This window comes from Mus musculus, chromosome 18 (genome assembly GCF_000001635.26).
Source record: "Mus musculus strain C57BL/6J chromosome 18, GRCm38.p6 C57BL/6J".
NCBI classification, from domain to species: Eukaryota; Metazoa; Chordata; class Mammalia; order Rodentia; family Muridae; genus Mus; species Mus musculus.
The window spans coordinates 6,028,462-6,041,350 of record NC_000084.6 but is presented as its reverse complement, the minus strand read 5'-3'; the positions used below and the strand labels follow the sequence as shown (position 1 = coordinate 6,041,350).

The window sequence follows — 12,889 nt, the reverse complement described above, 5'->3', positions numbered from 1 at the left end:
TTACTACTGGTTGAGGATTTTGTTGTTTGTTTTGTTGTTGGTGCCCTGAATACAATGACAGGGAGGTGATTGCAGTAAGGTACAATGCTTTAAAAAAGAATGAGAAAAAATGTTGTCAAACATACTGATTCCGTTTTTCTATTATTCTTCATATCACCGTTTATCGGTTAGTTGTACATTCTCTCAGCTCATCTTAAGCATCTACAAAATATACTAGTAGCTAATTAAGTAGCTGATTTTGTTTTACTAAGTGTATTTCAAGTTATAAGACATTTGGAATGTTTCAGTTCTGGCCAGGAAATATTACTGTGTCTGTTATAGCTTTATGGTTAATTGGTTTAGTTACAAAGGTAGAAATGTTTTGGGAGTAAATTACTTTTGGCTCATATTTCTTCTTTTGGTATAACAAGTACATTGTGTAAATCTTTACTACTCACTGAAAAGTTGAAGAAAAATGAAGTAGTTGGAGTCTAGCCATTTCTTAAGTGCAAACCTGCTGAGTAGAGTACTGCTGTTACAATAGGAAGTTATCTACTGCAATATTGTTGGCCTGATTCCAAGGGCAAGTATATATTGACATGACATTTTAGCAAACAAAACTTTTTATATAAAATTCAGGAAATATTTGTAATCTTTATTACATGTAAATTATCATTCTTAGAAATTTTAAAGAACCAAATCATTGCAGTACCATAGGAAATCATTGCAGTACCATAGGAAATCATTGCAGTACCATAGGAAAACCTTTTTTTATTCTTATTAACCAGGCTGAGTAGAAATGTTAAGTTATCAGAGGCATGCCAACAGAATAAATATGTGTTTAGTGCACATTTTCTTTCTGCTAACCACTTTCTTGTGTAGTTTTACATCATAAATAGCTGAGGGCTTTTTTTTTTTTTTCTTTTTTCCTTTTTTTTTTCTTTTACTACCCATGCTACCTGTTTTTCTGGGTTTTGTTTTGTTTTGTTTTGTTTTGTTTTGTTTTTTGTTTTGAGACAGGGTTTCTCTGTGTAGCCTTAGCTGTCCTGGAACTCACTCTGTAGACCAGGCTGGCCTCGAAGTCAGAAATCCACCTGCCTCTGCCTCCCAAGTGCTGGGATTAAAGGTGTGCACCACGACGCCCAGCTTTTCTGATCTTTTCATGGCTCTTATTAGGTTGCTAAGGGCTTTAGCATTTGACTTATAATTTCTAGCAAAGGTTGACTGAAATGATGGGGCTTAGGGTTTCTGTTTCTGTGAGTCATTAGCTATTGGCAACTGAACTAGTTGACAAGCTAGTAAGTCTTGAAAGCACAAAATAGGACTAGAGAATGTTTCTTAGAAAATGTGTGTGGCATCTGCTTATGACTTATGTGATAGTTGGTCATTGCATTTAAAACATAATCTTTTTTTATTATTTTTATTATTATATGTAAGTACACTGTAGCTGACTTCAGATGCACCAGAAGAGGGTTTCAGATCTTATTATGGGTGGTTGTGAGCCACCTTGTGGTTGCTGGGATTTGAACTCAGGACCTTCAGAAGAGCAGTCAGTGCTCTTACCTACTGAGCCATCTCACCAGCCCCTTAAAACATAATCTTATATAGCCACATGCAGTGTAGCATAAGTTATAGAAATAGAACTGTGAAGTCGCAGTATATCCATGTCCACCTGGTTGCAAATAATATAGCATTACCTGATTTTCTTCTCTGGGAATTAACATGAACATAGCCTTACCTTTGGAGCTTAGGACCTGTTATTTTAAAGGCTCATCAGATTTAGATATACTTTACAATTTTTTGAGTCTGAAAAAAGAATTTAAGATAATGTGTTTATTATACATAGTTGGTCTTCTTTTGTACATACCTATACATCTATATCACATAAAGTCTTTTTTCTTTTCTCTAAAATGAAGTTTGGGAGTAATCAGTCCAAACCAGAATTCACAGTGGACCTGAAGGGGGCAGTGATTGAAATGGCATCAAAGGACAAATCGAGCAAGAAGAATGTATTTGAGGTAAATAACTCACATTCTTGGCTTTAGGGTGTACATGTTTCAGGGTTTTGTTGTGACAAATTTAGGCAAAGTTTGTGACTAAGTCATTTGTACCATTATGTTGTAAGGGCACTGGTATGTGTTGTGGGGAGAGGTATCTAATGCCTTCTTAATGTCTCTGTGGCCCTAGAACTATTTTACAGCAATGAAGTCTCTCCTCCTTGTCATTCCAAACCTTCCACAACAGTTTGTGATCTGTATCAGTTTTTTTATCAGTATATAATAACTCATATATAACTTTAGAGCTCAGCAGCTTTGTAGGAGAGAATGGCTGCTCTGCTCTCACCTGGGGACCAGTCATGAGTCTCAGATGGAGTGGGTAGTTGGACTGACTCATTTTACCCACATGTCCTATATTGGCTCATGGATAGGCTTCCTTCTTCCTAAGATCTCTCTTGTTTTACCCAAGAAGCTAACACCGGCTTCTCCACATGGCAAGTTACACACTAGCACAGGGTGAGAGATGACAGGGCTTCTCAAGGCCTAGTCTTGGAAGCTGACCACCCTCCATGTACTCTGTTGTAGCACAGCTCAGAGGCCTCGCTCACATTCAGGGTCCTGAGAAGTGAGAGTCCACCTGGGTCAGAGAGGAGTAAAGTCCATTGCAGAAAGTTGGGGGCATTTTTGAGATGTGTTTGTTTTCTGCCTTCTTTTCCCCATTCTTTATAGCCTCATGTCCTAGGCACTTTGGCCTTGCCAGTGCTTTCCAAGCAGAATCTACATGATTATTTCTCTTTACTGTCCTACCTTATGTTCCAACCCACACTAAGCTCTGCTCCCCAAATTCTGTTTATCGCTAAGACTCAGGACAAATGCTACTACAGTGATGCTACTTATAGTGGTTAACTTTGTTCTGCTCTTAGGAAACTCTTTTATCTTTGATCAGGAAACCCTCCCTTGTCTATAACAGCATACATTTAGTGTTGGGGGTTGGCTGGACCATCTTGTCTAGAAAGATGCATGAAAGGATGCCATTACTTCCCAAATCAGCTTTGCAGTTTCAGTAGCTGGTTCCTGAATGAGAAAAGAATCCATGATCAAATGCATTTTGGAATAGTATGTGTTTTATCCCTATTTTAGACAATTTCAGTATTCTCTAGACTGTCAAACTCCTGAGAAATCTCAAAGGAGAGTGTCTTCTTTGACCTGATGCTTTTCAGGTTAATATTTCATCATATCTTACCTTTTTTTTTTTTTTTGAGGAATAGCCTTACCAAATAGTACTTAGGAAATTATGGGGTAATTGATTGTTTGGGAGAAAATTGCCAAATGTTCTTCTAGAAAAACAAACTCAGTTAATCAGCCAGGAAAGGAGAGGGATGTTTTCATAACTTACAGTTCTTTCATTGAAGTGTAAAAAAAAACAAAAACAAAAACATGTAGTCCAAAGAGATTAAGTTGGTTTTGGGTTTCATGTAAAATAATAGATATTCTTACATCAGTTCATGATTAGATAGTTACTAATGTTTATGTTCAGAAGGGGTATGAAGGTTGGTGGGTTAGCTCAACAGTTAAAGGCATTTCCTGCCAGGCTTGGGTTCAGTTCCTGGGATTAACATGGAGGAGGAGAGAATTGACTAGTTGTCCTCTGACATCCATAGTCAGGCCATGGTGTACATGTGAACACACACACACACAAACACACACTAAATAAATGAATTAAGTTAATAGATGTATAAACATTTTAAAGGGATGTAACATTGTCATTTGTGCCTTGTCTTCATAGTCATCATTGTCTGGTAAGTAGGAAATACTGAAAACTTAACACTTAAACAGTCATTCATATATATTAAGAATTAAGAAAATTCTCAGGCTATGAAAAAATTCTTAAGGTGTGTGAAATACAACAGACTTTTATTTCTTTACAAATGTTCCAGTTTTCATTGTCTGCATTGCTTTTACACTTGAATTTATTTTTAAATGATAAACTATACTACTCTAGGATCCAGAATTACTAGATTTTTCTTTAGAATTTACCACAAAAAACAAACAAACAAAAAAACCCAACTTCATGTTCTATACAGTAAGCAGACTGGTACTGACACTGATGAAAGGCATCCCCTGGCTGCCAGGCTACCTCTACTGCTCTCAGTGTAAGACTGAGTGCACTGCAGACAGTGGGCTTGGAAGTACATGTTTTCACTTGTTCTGTTGAAAGCACTGACTGTGTTCTTTCTTCACCCTTCTTTTCTCTAAAGCTGAAAACTCGACAAGGAACAGAACTGCTAATTCAGTCTGATAATGATGCTGTTATTAATGATTGGTTTAAAGTTCTTAGTAGTACTATCAATAACCAGGTATGTATTTGACTTAAGCAAAAAATTTTAGTGCAGAACCATGTGTGGTGATGCATGCCTTTAACCCTAACACTTGGGAGGCAGAGGCAGGTGGACCCTGTAAATATTAGGCTGGCTTGGTTTGCATAGTGAGTTCCAGAACAGTCAGAGCTACTGTGTGAGACAGAGCTACCTGTCGCTATCTCTTTTTCAACTGCAAAGCTGTTTTCCTGGTTTTCTAATTGTAGGTTGTATATGCAAATTTCAGTTTACAGATGGGAAGACTGCATGCATGCGTGCATATATGTGCTAATCCAGGTGGGAAAGAAAAGGTCACGTTAGCAGTTTGTGCCAGTGATATGACTAAACATTCTCCCTTATGAAATGTCAGTGGTTTGCATCAGGGTTTCTTTTAGGCACTGGTTCATGAAGAAGGACCAACAGCGTTTAGTGCACAGTACTTACATAGTACTTAGTGCCCAAATGCATTGGAAGGGATATTGTTTGATGGAAAGAGGGTCAGAGGTCAGGTTTTGAAGTGTATACAGCTGTAGCCTCATGAGTGTGTTTCTAGTGACACCAAGTCTACTTTTCTGCTGCTTCTCTTCTGAAGGTGTTCATTGTTCCCTCATTGGGCCACCAAGAGCTGTGTGTTCTCTGCATTCTTAACTTCTCACTTGTACTGAGGGCCTTCTAGCTGAGGGAAATGAAAGATAACACGTATTAAGGGAGATTGGAGCTTTTCTAGCAAATAAATCATGAAACTATATATATGGTATAATTTTTTTACTTTTATATACCTCTTTATCTCTGAAATTATGACTGACTTTTATTTTCATACCCAAATAAGAATAACCTTCTAAACCAGTTTCCCAATGTAACATGATGATCTTTTGGTCTCTCTGTATGTTTTGCTTGCTTTTTGGTATGGTAGTTTTGATTAGCCTGGGGCCTTGTGCATGCTGGGCAGTCTTCCACTGGGCTCATTGCTAAAATGTAATTGGTTTTGGTAGCCAGTAGTTCATTCTTAGAAACCTCCTATGATCTTCATTAAAATCCATCTTGAGCCCTGTCTCTATTCAGATGTTTCTTCCTTAGCCCATGTAGGTTTTCAGCTGTAATTGCAGTACATGCATGCATGCATTTTATAACTACATGAGTGTTTGTGTACTGGGCAGCAAGCAGTACTACACCATAACTTCTGTGCAGAAGTTATAGTCAAAGGCAGAATAAACAAATATGGGTTATCACACAGTACGATGTATTGTACTGTGGTGATGAGGAGGTGTAACATACTCCAAAAGCATTAGGAAGGACTAGCCTAGGGAAGGTACTACAGGGCAGTGCTGCAGGAGTTTTGTTTTGTATTTGAGGTCTAGAAACAGAGAATGAAGCAAGCGAAGAAAGAGGAACATATTGTTTACTGTGAGCTGTGAAAGTACCTACTGACAAACACAGAAGAGCCAATACACAGCTTCTTCCTGAGACCCCAGCACTTGGAGTAAGGGGCAAGCCCAGCCTTAGAGAGAGCTGACCCTAGACAGTCACAGATATTACTGAGAGACACCGAGTCTCAGACTCAGGGATGGAAAGATGCATTTCCTAAATGATTTCTAGATGGAAGGAAATTTTGAATCTCATTAAAATTCCAAGTACTTTTCTTGTAGACTTTGAGAACCTTATTCTAAAATTCCTTTTGAGATAAAAGGGGCTAAAAATACCCAAGACTTTGTTAAAAAGGAAGTAAAGGACCTGCTGTATCATATGTGGGGACTTTATAAACCTGTATTAAGCGTTGGAGCTTCATTACTCTGTGGGGTAGATCTGTGGGACAGAGTAAAGTGCCTGGAGACAGACCACCCTACCCATGGACACTTCATGCCAGAATAGCACTGAGGGACAGGGAGAAAGGACATGCTTTGGGGTAAATAGTACTGCTGCAAAAATGGGAGGCCCCTCTTATACATGTATGTAAACAGAAATAACACAGTGCAGCAGACCTCAGTGAGAAGAGAGACAAAGTCCTTAGCTTTGGAAATGTGGTCCACTGTCTTGTATTCTGTACAGGTTTCCTTGATGAGGCTGTAGATGAGATTTACTTCTGTAGAAGTAGAAGGCACTTTTCAGCGCCTGACGTCTATGAGTGTTAAGTCTGTCTCCCACTTGTTTCCACACTGTAATAGCGTTCTCTTAAACTGTTGTCACAGGCAACATGGCTGTCCCGTCCAGGAGTGTAAGTCTGACCCTTTTGTCAGAAAGTCTTTTATCACCGACTTCTTCCTAAGTGCTGTTTGCACCATCCATGTGCAGTGTCAAATGAATCAATTATACCTAATGCTCTATCAATTTAAAGATTGGTCAATACCTAAATTGTATATACTGTACACTGTTTTCCTAGAATCACTGGTAAGAGTCAATCATTCTGAAAAATATGCCATTCAGCTACAGCAATTCTAGAAGTAATATGTGTTTTCCGACACCAACAGGTAGCAGAGGCCGATGAAGCAGCTGAAGAGGAAACACCAGATTCACCAGGGGTAGAAAAGCATGATAAAGAAAAGGACCAGAAGGAGCTTAAAAAACTTCGCTGTGAGTTGTTTCCTCGTTGGCTGATAAATGCCCATATAAAAATGTAGTCTTCAGTATTAGAAAAGTGACAGGGTTAATTAAGTACTATCTTTTAACTCATTGTCACTTTTAACCATAGAATGCATTCATGTGATATAATAATTTTAAGGCAGGATACTTCAAGAGAAAATACACTTCTCTTGAGGCCTCTAGGAAGTTAGACTCTTTTGAGTTAAAAATATGTAATTTTGCATAAAATCTTCAACTTTGGGAGTCTGAAGTCAAGGGATAATCATTCCATAGCCCCACCCCTACTCCAGGCACCAGACAGCCAGCTCACTGTCATGTGCTCATGCCCACAGCCATGTGCTTGGCTCTCTAGAGCACCAGCCAGCTAGCTCACTGTCATGTGCTCATGCACACAGCCATGTGCTTGGCTCTCTAGAGCACCAGACAGCCAGCTCACTGTCATGTGCTCATGCCCACAGCCATGTGCTTGGCTCTCTAGAGCACCAGACAGCCAGCTCACTGTCATGTTCTCATGCCCACAGCCATGTGCTTGGCTCTCTAGAGCACCAGACAGCCAGCTCACTGTCATGTTCTCATGCCCACAGCCATGTGCTTGGCTCTCTAGAGCACCAGACAGCCAGCTCACTGTCATGTTCTCATGCCCACAGCCATGTGCTTGGATCTCTAGAGCACCAGACAACCAGCTCACTGTCATGTGCTCATGCCCACAGCCATGTGCTTGGATCTCTAGAGCACCAGACAGCCAGCTCACTGTCATGTGCTCATGCCCACAGCCATGTGCTTGGACCTCTAGAGCACACAAATGGGAGCAGAGCTAAGCTACCAGTTTTAAGAAAGATAGTTTCAAATGCAGACTCTTGTAAAGTATATTATCGACCATTAGCTGTGACTCCACACCTTTTCTGGCTTAACTAATCCACATGCTTAGCTAACGGTTTTCTGGCCTTCTAATTAAGTGATTAGAAAGTAACTTCTAGTTTTGTTTTCCAACAATATAATATTTTACACACACATACACACACATTTTATTACTTTTAGTTATAAAAATGAAAATTTTACTTAAAATTAGAATAACCATTTCTTCTGTAATTTTTGATCATAGGATTGATATGTTTTGTGTTATCTATGGAAAAACTCTAACTAGAGAAGTTTTCTGAAATACATATTATCTGTTTGTCTTAAGCAATGAAAGGATCCAGCATGGATTCTTCAGAGCAGAAGAAAACTAAGAAAAACTTAAAGAAGTTTCTTACCCGGCGCCCCACTTTGCAAGCTGTTCGTGAGAAAGGTTATATCAAAGGTATGGAGGGGAAGTGGTGCTCACAGTGATGAATGTTGACTGAGTCAGAAATAAGGTGTTTAAAGTTAAAATTGAACATATCCAACATTTCCATTTTTTTACTTAAGTTTTCTGCTACAGAGATGAAACGCATTTGAATAATTAGAACTGATTTTTAAAAAGTGCACAGTAAAGTGTAGCTAAAACATGGAGCCAGGTATAAATCCCAAACTCCCATTTTTGAAGCCGGTGTCAGAGGAGGACAAATGAGATGCAGGTTGGGCAGTGGTGGTCTTAGAGGTCGTGACGTGGGGTTTTGGTTCTGTATTGTAAGGGTCAGAAGTTAGAAATGAGACAGGCAGCTGCTTAGAGCCTGAGGGGAGCAAATGGCTCTGTTCCTGATCGTTTGCTTTTAGCTCTAACTTTAGATAAGTTTAAAGTTAACAAAACATGCTTCCCACTGATTATTTTGTATGTTTCTTAATTAATTTATGATCACTGTAATGCACCAAGAAAAGTGTTCCTTAAAAGTACATATGTCTGTGTATACCAACAGTTACTTATAGTTGTGTTTATCTCAGGAGGTTACATTTTTAAATTTGTAACTCAAACTAGTGGCATTTATTCAGAAATAATGGTGACCACATTTTCATGACTCACCTAACCAGCCCGTGGTGGCTTCCCTTCCCCCGCCCCTTCCCTTCCTTCTCTCTTTCCTCTCTTTCCCTCTTGGTTTTCCTCTGACCTTCTTCCCTGCCCACCCTCCCAGCCTGAGAATCCTAAAACTCCATGTATGTCTCCTCCTCTGCTCAGCTATTGGCTGTCAGCATCTTTATTCACCAATCAAAAATAACTTGGGGGCAAGGCCACATAGCATCACTTGGGCCTATGTGTTTGGTCTATGAACCAGTGTTAGCATTAGAATACAAGCAGCATCAGGCCAACCCACTACAAAGTAGCAATCTTAGGGGTTATAGATAACAAGTACTTCTGGATAGAAGATGTAGATTAGTTTGCTGTTTACCACCTTCAAATCAAGTGGCTGGAAATCAGTTGTTTTAGTTATGGATAGTCAGATTTTTCTGAGGGTATTTTTGCCTGAGACCAGAAGTGAAGAAAGGGAACCATATTTAGGATGAGCTCTCTATAGGAGGAATAGAAAATATAAAGCTTTCCCACAGAGTGCGCTGTGCTCTTGTGAGGCTGAAGGAAGCATGTGTGAATGATGTTAGTAAGATCCCTGCATGTTTTCTCTTGCACTCTGAAGGACTCAATCATTTCCTGAGCCTACCTTAAGCAAGATGCTTCATTTAAAAAAAAAAATCTCTTTCAGATCAAGTATTTGGATCTAATCTTGCTAATCTGTGTCAGAGGGAGAATGGGACAGTGCCAAAGTTTGTGAAGTTATGCATTGAGCATGTCGAAGAGCATGGTAAGAGAACACATCCAAGTTTTATTCTTCACATTAAACAAAACCACTCATTGGTTCAGCATCGAAATTCCTAGATCCAGGCCAGCAAGGCGGCTTAGCTGATAAAGGTGCTGGCCTGGAGACCTGAGGACCTGAGAGAGAACAAGAACTGTTTTCTACAAGGTGTTCTTTGACCTTCACACAAGCACTATGACACCCCACCCACACACAAACACACATAGTAAATAAGTATAATAAAAGCCCTCAAGGGATTTTTTGAGTGAGGCAACCAGAAGATCATACAGTCCTAAAGTGTGTGTGTGTGTTACATACTTGCACCTGTTTTGAATTAAGGCCTTCTGATGTGGCGCTACATTATCTGTCCAAGTCATTTGGAGTTGCCAGTGCTTAAATGAAAACAGTGGTGACTGAAGCCAAATTCAAGGACTGATATACCGATGTGAGTGCTCCAAGGATGTTCACTCAACCGGAGAATGCTTGTGTTACAACAGAAAGGAGAACTCAACTGTAAAATATCTAAATACAGATGTCCCAGAGAAGAACACAACTATTTGGTATTTTTCTTTGAATTTAACATGTAATTATACTACCTTCTAGTGATTGACAGTATATTGATTATAATCACAGCATCATGTGTGTCAGAAGTATCCGGCACAGTAGCAACATGTGTTACCTAGTTTGTAACTTCTGCCAGTTTCAGATGTTTTGCCCATTGACTCTGTCAGTATAACAGTTAAGGCTCTGCACTGTATACTTGCTTTATGTGAAGCTAAATGATTAGTAGCATATTAGAAATGTGTTTTGTTCAATATGTATAGCTTTGTTATTTCATGACATTTAATTTTGAATTTCAAATGATTCTGGCCCATATCTGAAAGAAGTACTATCATGTGCTATGTTTTCTATAGAACCACTAGATAAGTCTACTAGAAGCAGTTGGTGTGACAGACACTTGTGAAAAGAGTGCAGGATTCTTCATTATGCGCAATTATATTATAAAATCATGTGCAAAAAATGGATGGGTTGATCTTTATTTATTTATTTTTTACTATCTCCAGGTGTTACTAATTTTTTCTCATTTGGTTTTCTGAGTTTTGTGAGATTTTTTTCATGAGCTTAGCTATAGTGTGTACCGGATAAAATGTAGAATTATTGCTGTTTATTAAACAGAATTCAGAGTAAATTGTTACCTCATTCCCTGGCCAAGTGTTGATTTTAGCTAATGTTAAGAATATGAATTCTGGGGTGCATACCTTTAATCACAGTGAAGCAGATGTGTCTCTGAGTTTGAGTGAACATCGGGAAGAAGCTCTATGAGGGTAAAACAAAAGAAGTCTATGAATTGTTAGATAACCCAGGCAGAGTCCTCCTGCAGTCCAAGGACCAGATCACAGCAGGGAATGCAGCTAGGAAGAACCACTGGAAGGCAAAGCCACCGTCTCCAATAAGATCACCAGCCACATATCTCAGTTGTTGCAGGAAGCTGGTTTAAAAACTGCTTTCACCAAGAAATGTGGGGAGACTGCTGCTTTCATTGCACCCCAGTGTGAAATGATTCCCATTGAATGGGTGTGCCGAAGAAAGCAACTGGATCTTTCCTCAAAAGGAACCCTGGTGTACAGGAGGGGTACAAGTTCTATCCACCCAAAGTGGAGATGTTCTTCAAGGATGATGCCAATAATGATCCACAGTGTTCTGAGGAGCAACTCATTGCTGCAAAAGTTTGTTTTGCTGGCCTTGTTATAGGGCAGACTGAAGTGGACATCATGAGTCATGCCACACAAGCTATTTTTGAAATTCTGGAGAAATCCTGGCTGCCACAGAACTGTACGCTGGTTGATATGAAGATTGAATTTGGCGTTGATGTTAACCACCAAAGAGATTGTTCTTGCTGATGTCATTGATAATGATTCCTGGAGACTATGGCCATCGGGAGATCAGAGCCAGCAGAAGGACAAACAGTCTTACCATGATCTCAAAGAAGTAACTCCGGAAGGACTCCAGATGGTAAAGAAAAACTTTGAGTGGGTTGCAGACTGAGTGGAGTTACTTCTCAAGTCAGACAGTCAGTGCAGGGTGGTAGTGCCGATGGGCTTCACCTCTGACCTTGGTCACTGTGAAGAAATTAAGAAGGCTTGTGGAAATTTTGGGATTCCATGTGAACTTAGAGTAACATCCACGCATAAAGGACCAGATGAGACTTTGAGAATTAAAGCAGAATATGAAGGGGATGGCATACCTACTGTATTTGTCGCTGTGGCGGGCAGAAGCAATGGTCTAGGCCCAGTTCTGTCTGGTAATACTGCATATCCGGCTATCAGCTGTCCCCCGACCACACCAGACTGGGGCGCTCAGGATGTGTGGTCATCTCTTCGACTGCCCAGTGGTCTTGGCTGTTCAACTATACTTTCTCCAGAAGGATCAGCTCAGTTTGCTGCTCAGATATTTGGATTAAACAACCATTTGGTGTGGGCCAAACTTCGAGCGAGCATATTAAACACGTGGATAGCTTTAAAGCAGGCTGATGAAAAAAATCAGACAATGCAATTTGTAAAAAAGCAATTTAATTTTTAGGAGAAAAGTTACGTAGTCCTAGTTTGGATTTAAAGAAAAAAAATCAAACAAAATGATTTCACATAAGAGAAAACAATTCAGTTACTAATGAACAAATGGTACTCGGTGTTTATGAGTTGGCACATTGTCAGTGGATATTACTAATATTTTCTAGCTCTACATAGTGATATGTCCCTGTAACCTTAGCACTCCAGAGGCTGAGGCAGCAGAACCTCTTAAGTTCAGGGCCACCCTGAGCTGTGTATTGAGAGTCTACTTGCCGGGGAGGGAATCTTTATAGTTTGTAAAACTGGCATGGCACTAAATTTATTCTCACCCTCTGTATAGTCACTGTTGGGTAAATACGTAATTATGGAACTGGAACAATGTGTCTGCTGTATGAACCACTATGAAGAACCAGTGTGGCTCTCTTGCAGACGACCTGAGTTTGGTTCCCAGCATCTATGTAGACTGCCTCTCAATAAATACCCTTTAAATCAGGGGATCTGACCCCATGGCTTCCTTAGGCATCTGCTTTCAAATACTACTACATTCTCCCACCCAACACACAAAATTTTAAAAAGTAAGCTTTTTAAAAAGAGTATTGTTTCTAAATGGTAATAGCATTTTTTTTGTTAATCAGTAGATAATGCTTGATCTGAGTTGATACATTGAAAATTAAAATACTTGTGTATAACAAAAAAAAAAAAGAATA

At 39.5% G+C, this 12,889-nt stretch overlaps 1 protein-coding gene and 1 pseudogene across 9 annotated transcripts in view; both read left to right on the top strand.

Annotated features, from left to right (window-relative positions):
• Arhgap12 (Rho GTPase activating protein 12) overlaps nt 1-12,889 on the top strand; it is a 111,651-nt gene that overhangs the window by 94,748 nt on the left and 4,014 nt on the right. For all 9 annotated transcript variants that reach the window (NM_029277.2, NM_001039692.1, XM_030250623.1 and 6 more), the window contains 5 exons: nt 1,896-1,997; nt 4,235-4,333; nt 6,799-6,901; nt 8,094-8,210; nt 9,523-9,621. In NM_029277.2, the coding sequence (NP_083553.2) occupies nt 1,896-1,997; nt 4,235-4,333; nt 6,799-6,901; nt 8,094-8,210; nt 9,523-9,621 (520 nt within the window). The remainder of the gene's footprint in view (nt 1-1,895; nt 1,998-4,234; nt 4,334-6,798; nt 6,902-8,093; nt 8,211-9,522; nt 9,622-12,889) is intronic.
• Gm19240 (predicted gene, 19240) lies at nt 10,912-12,372 on the top strand (annotated as a pseudogene).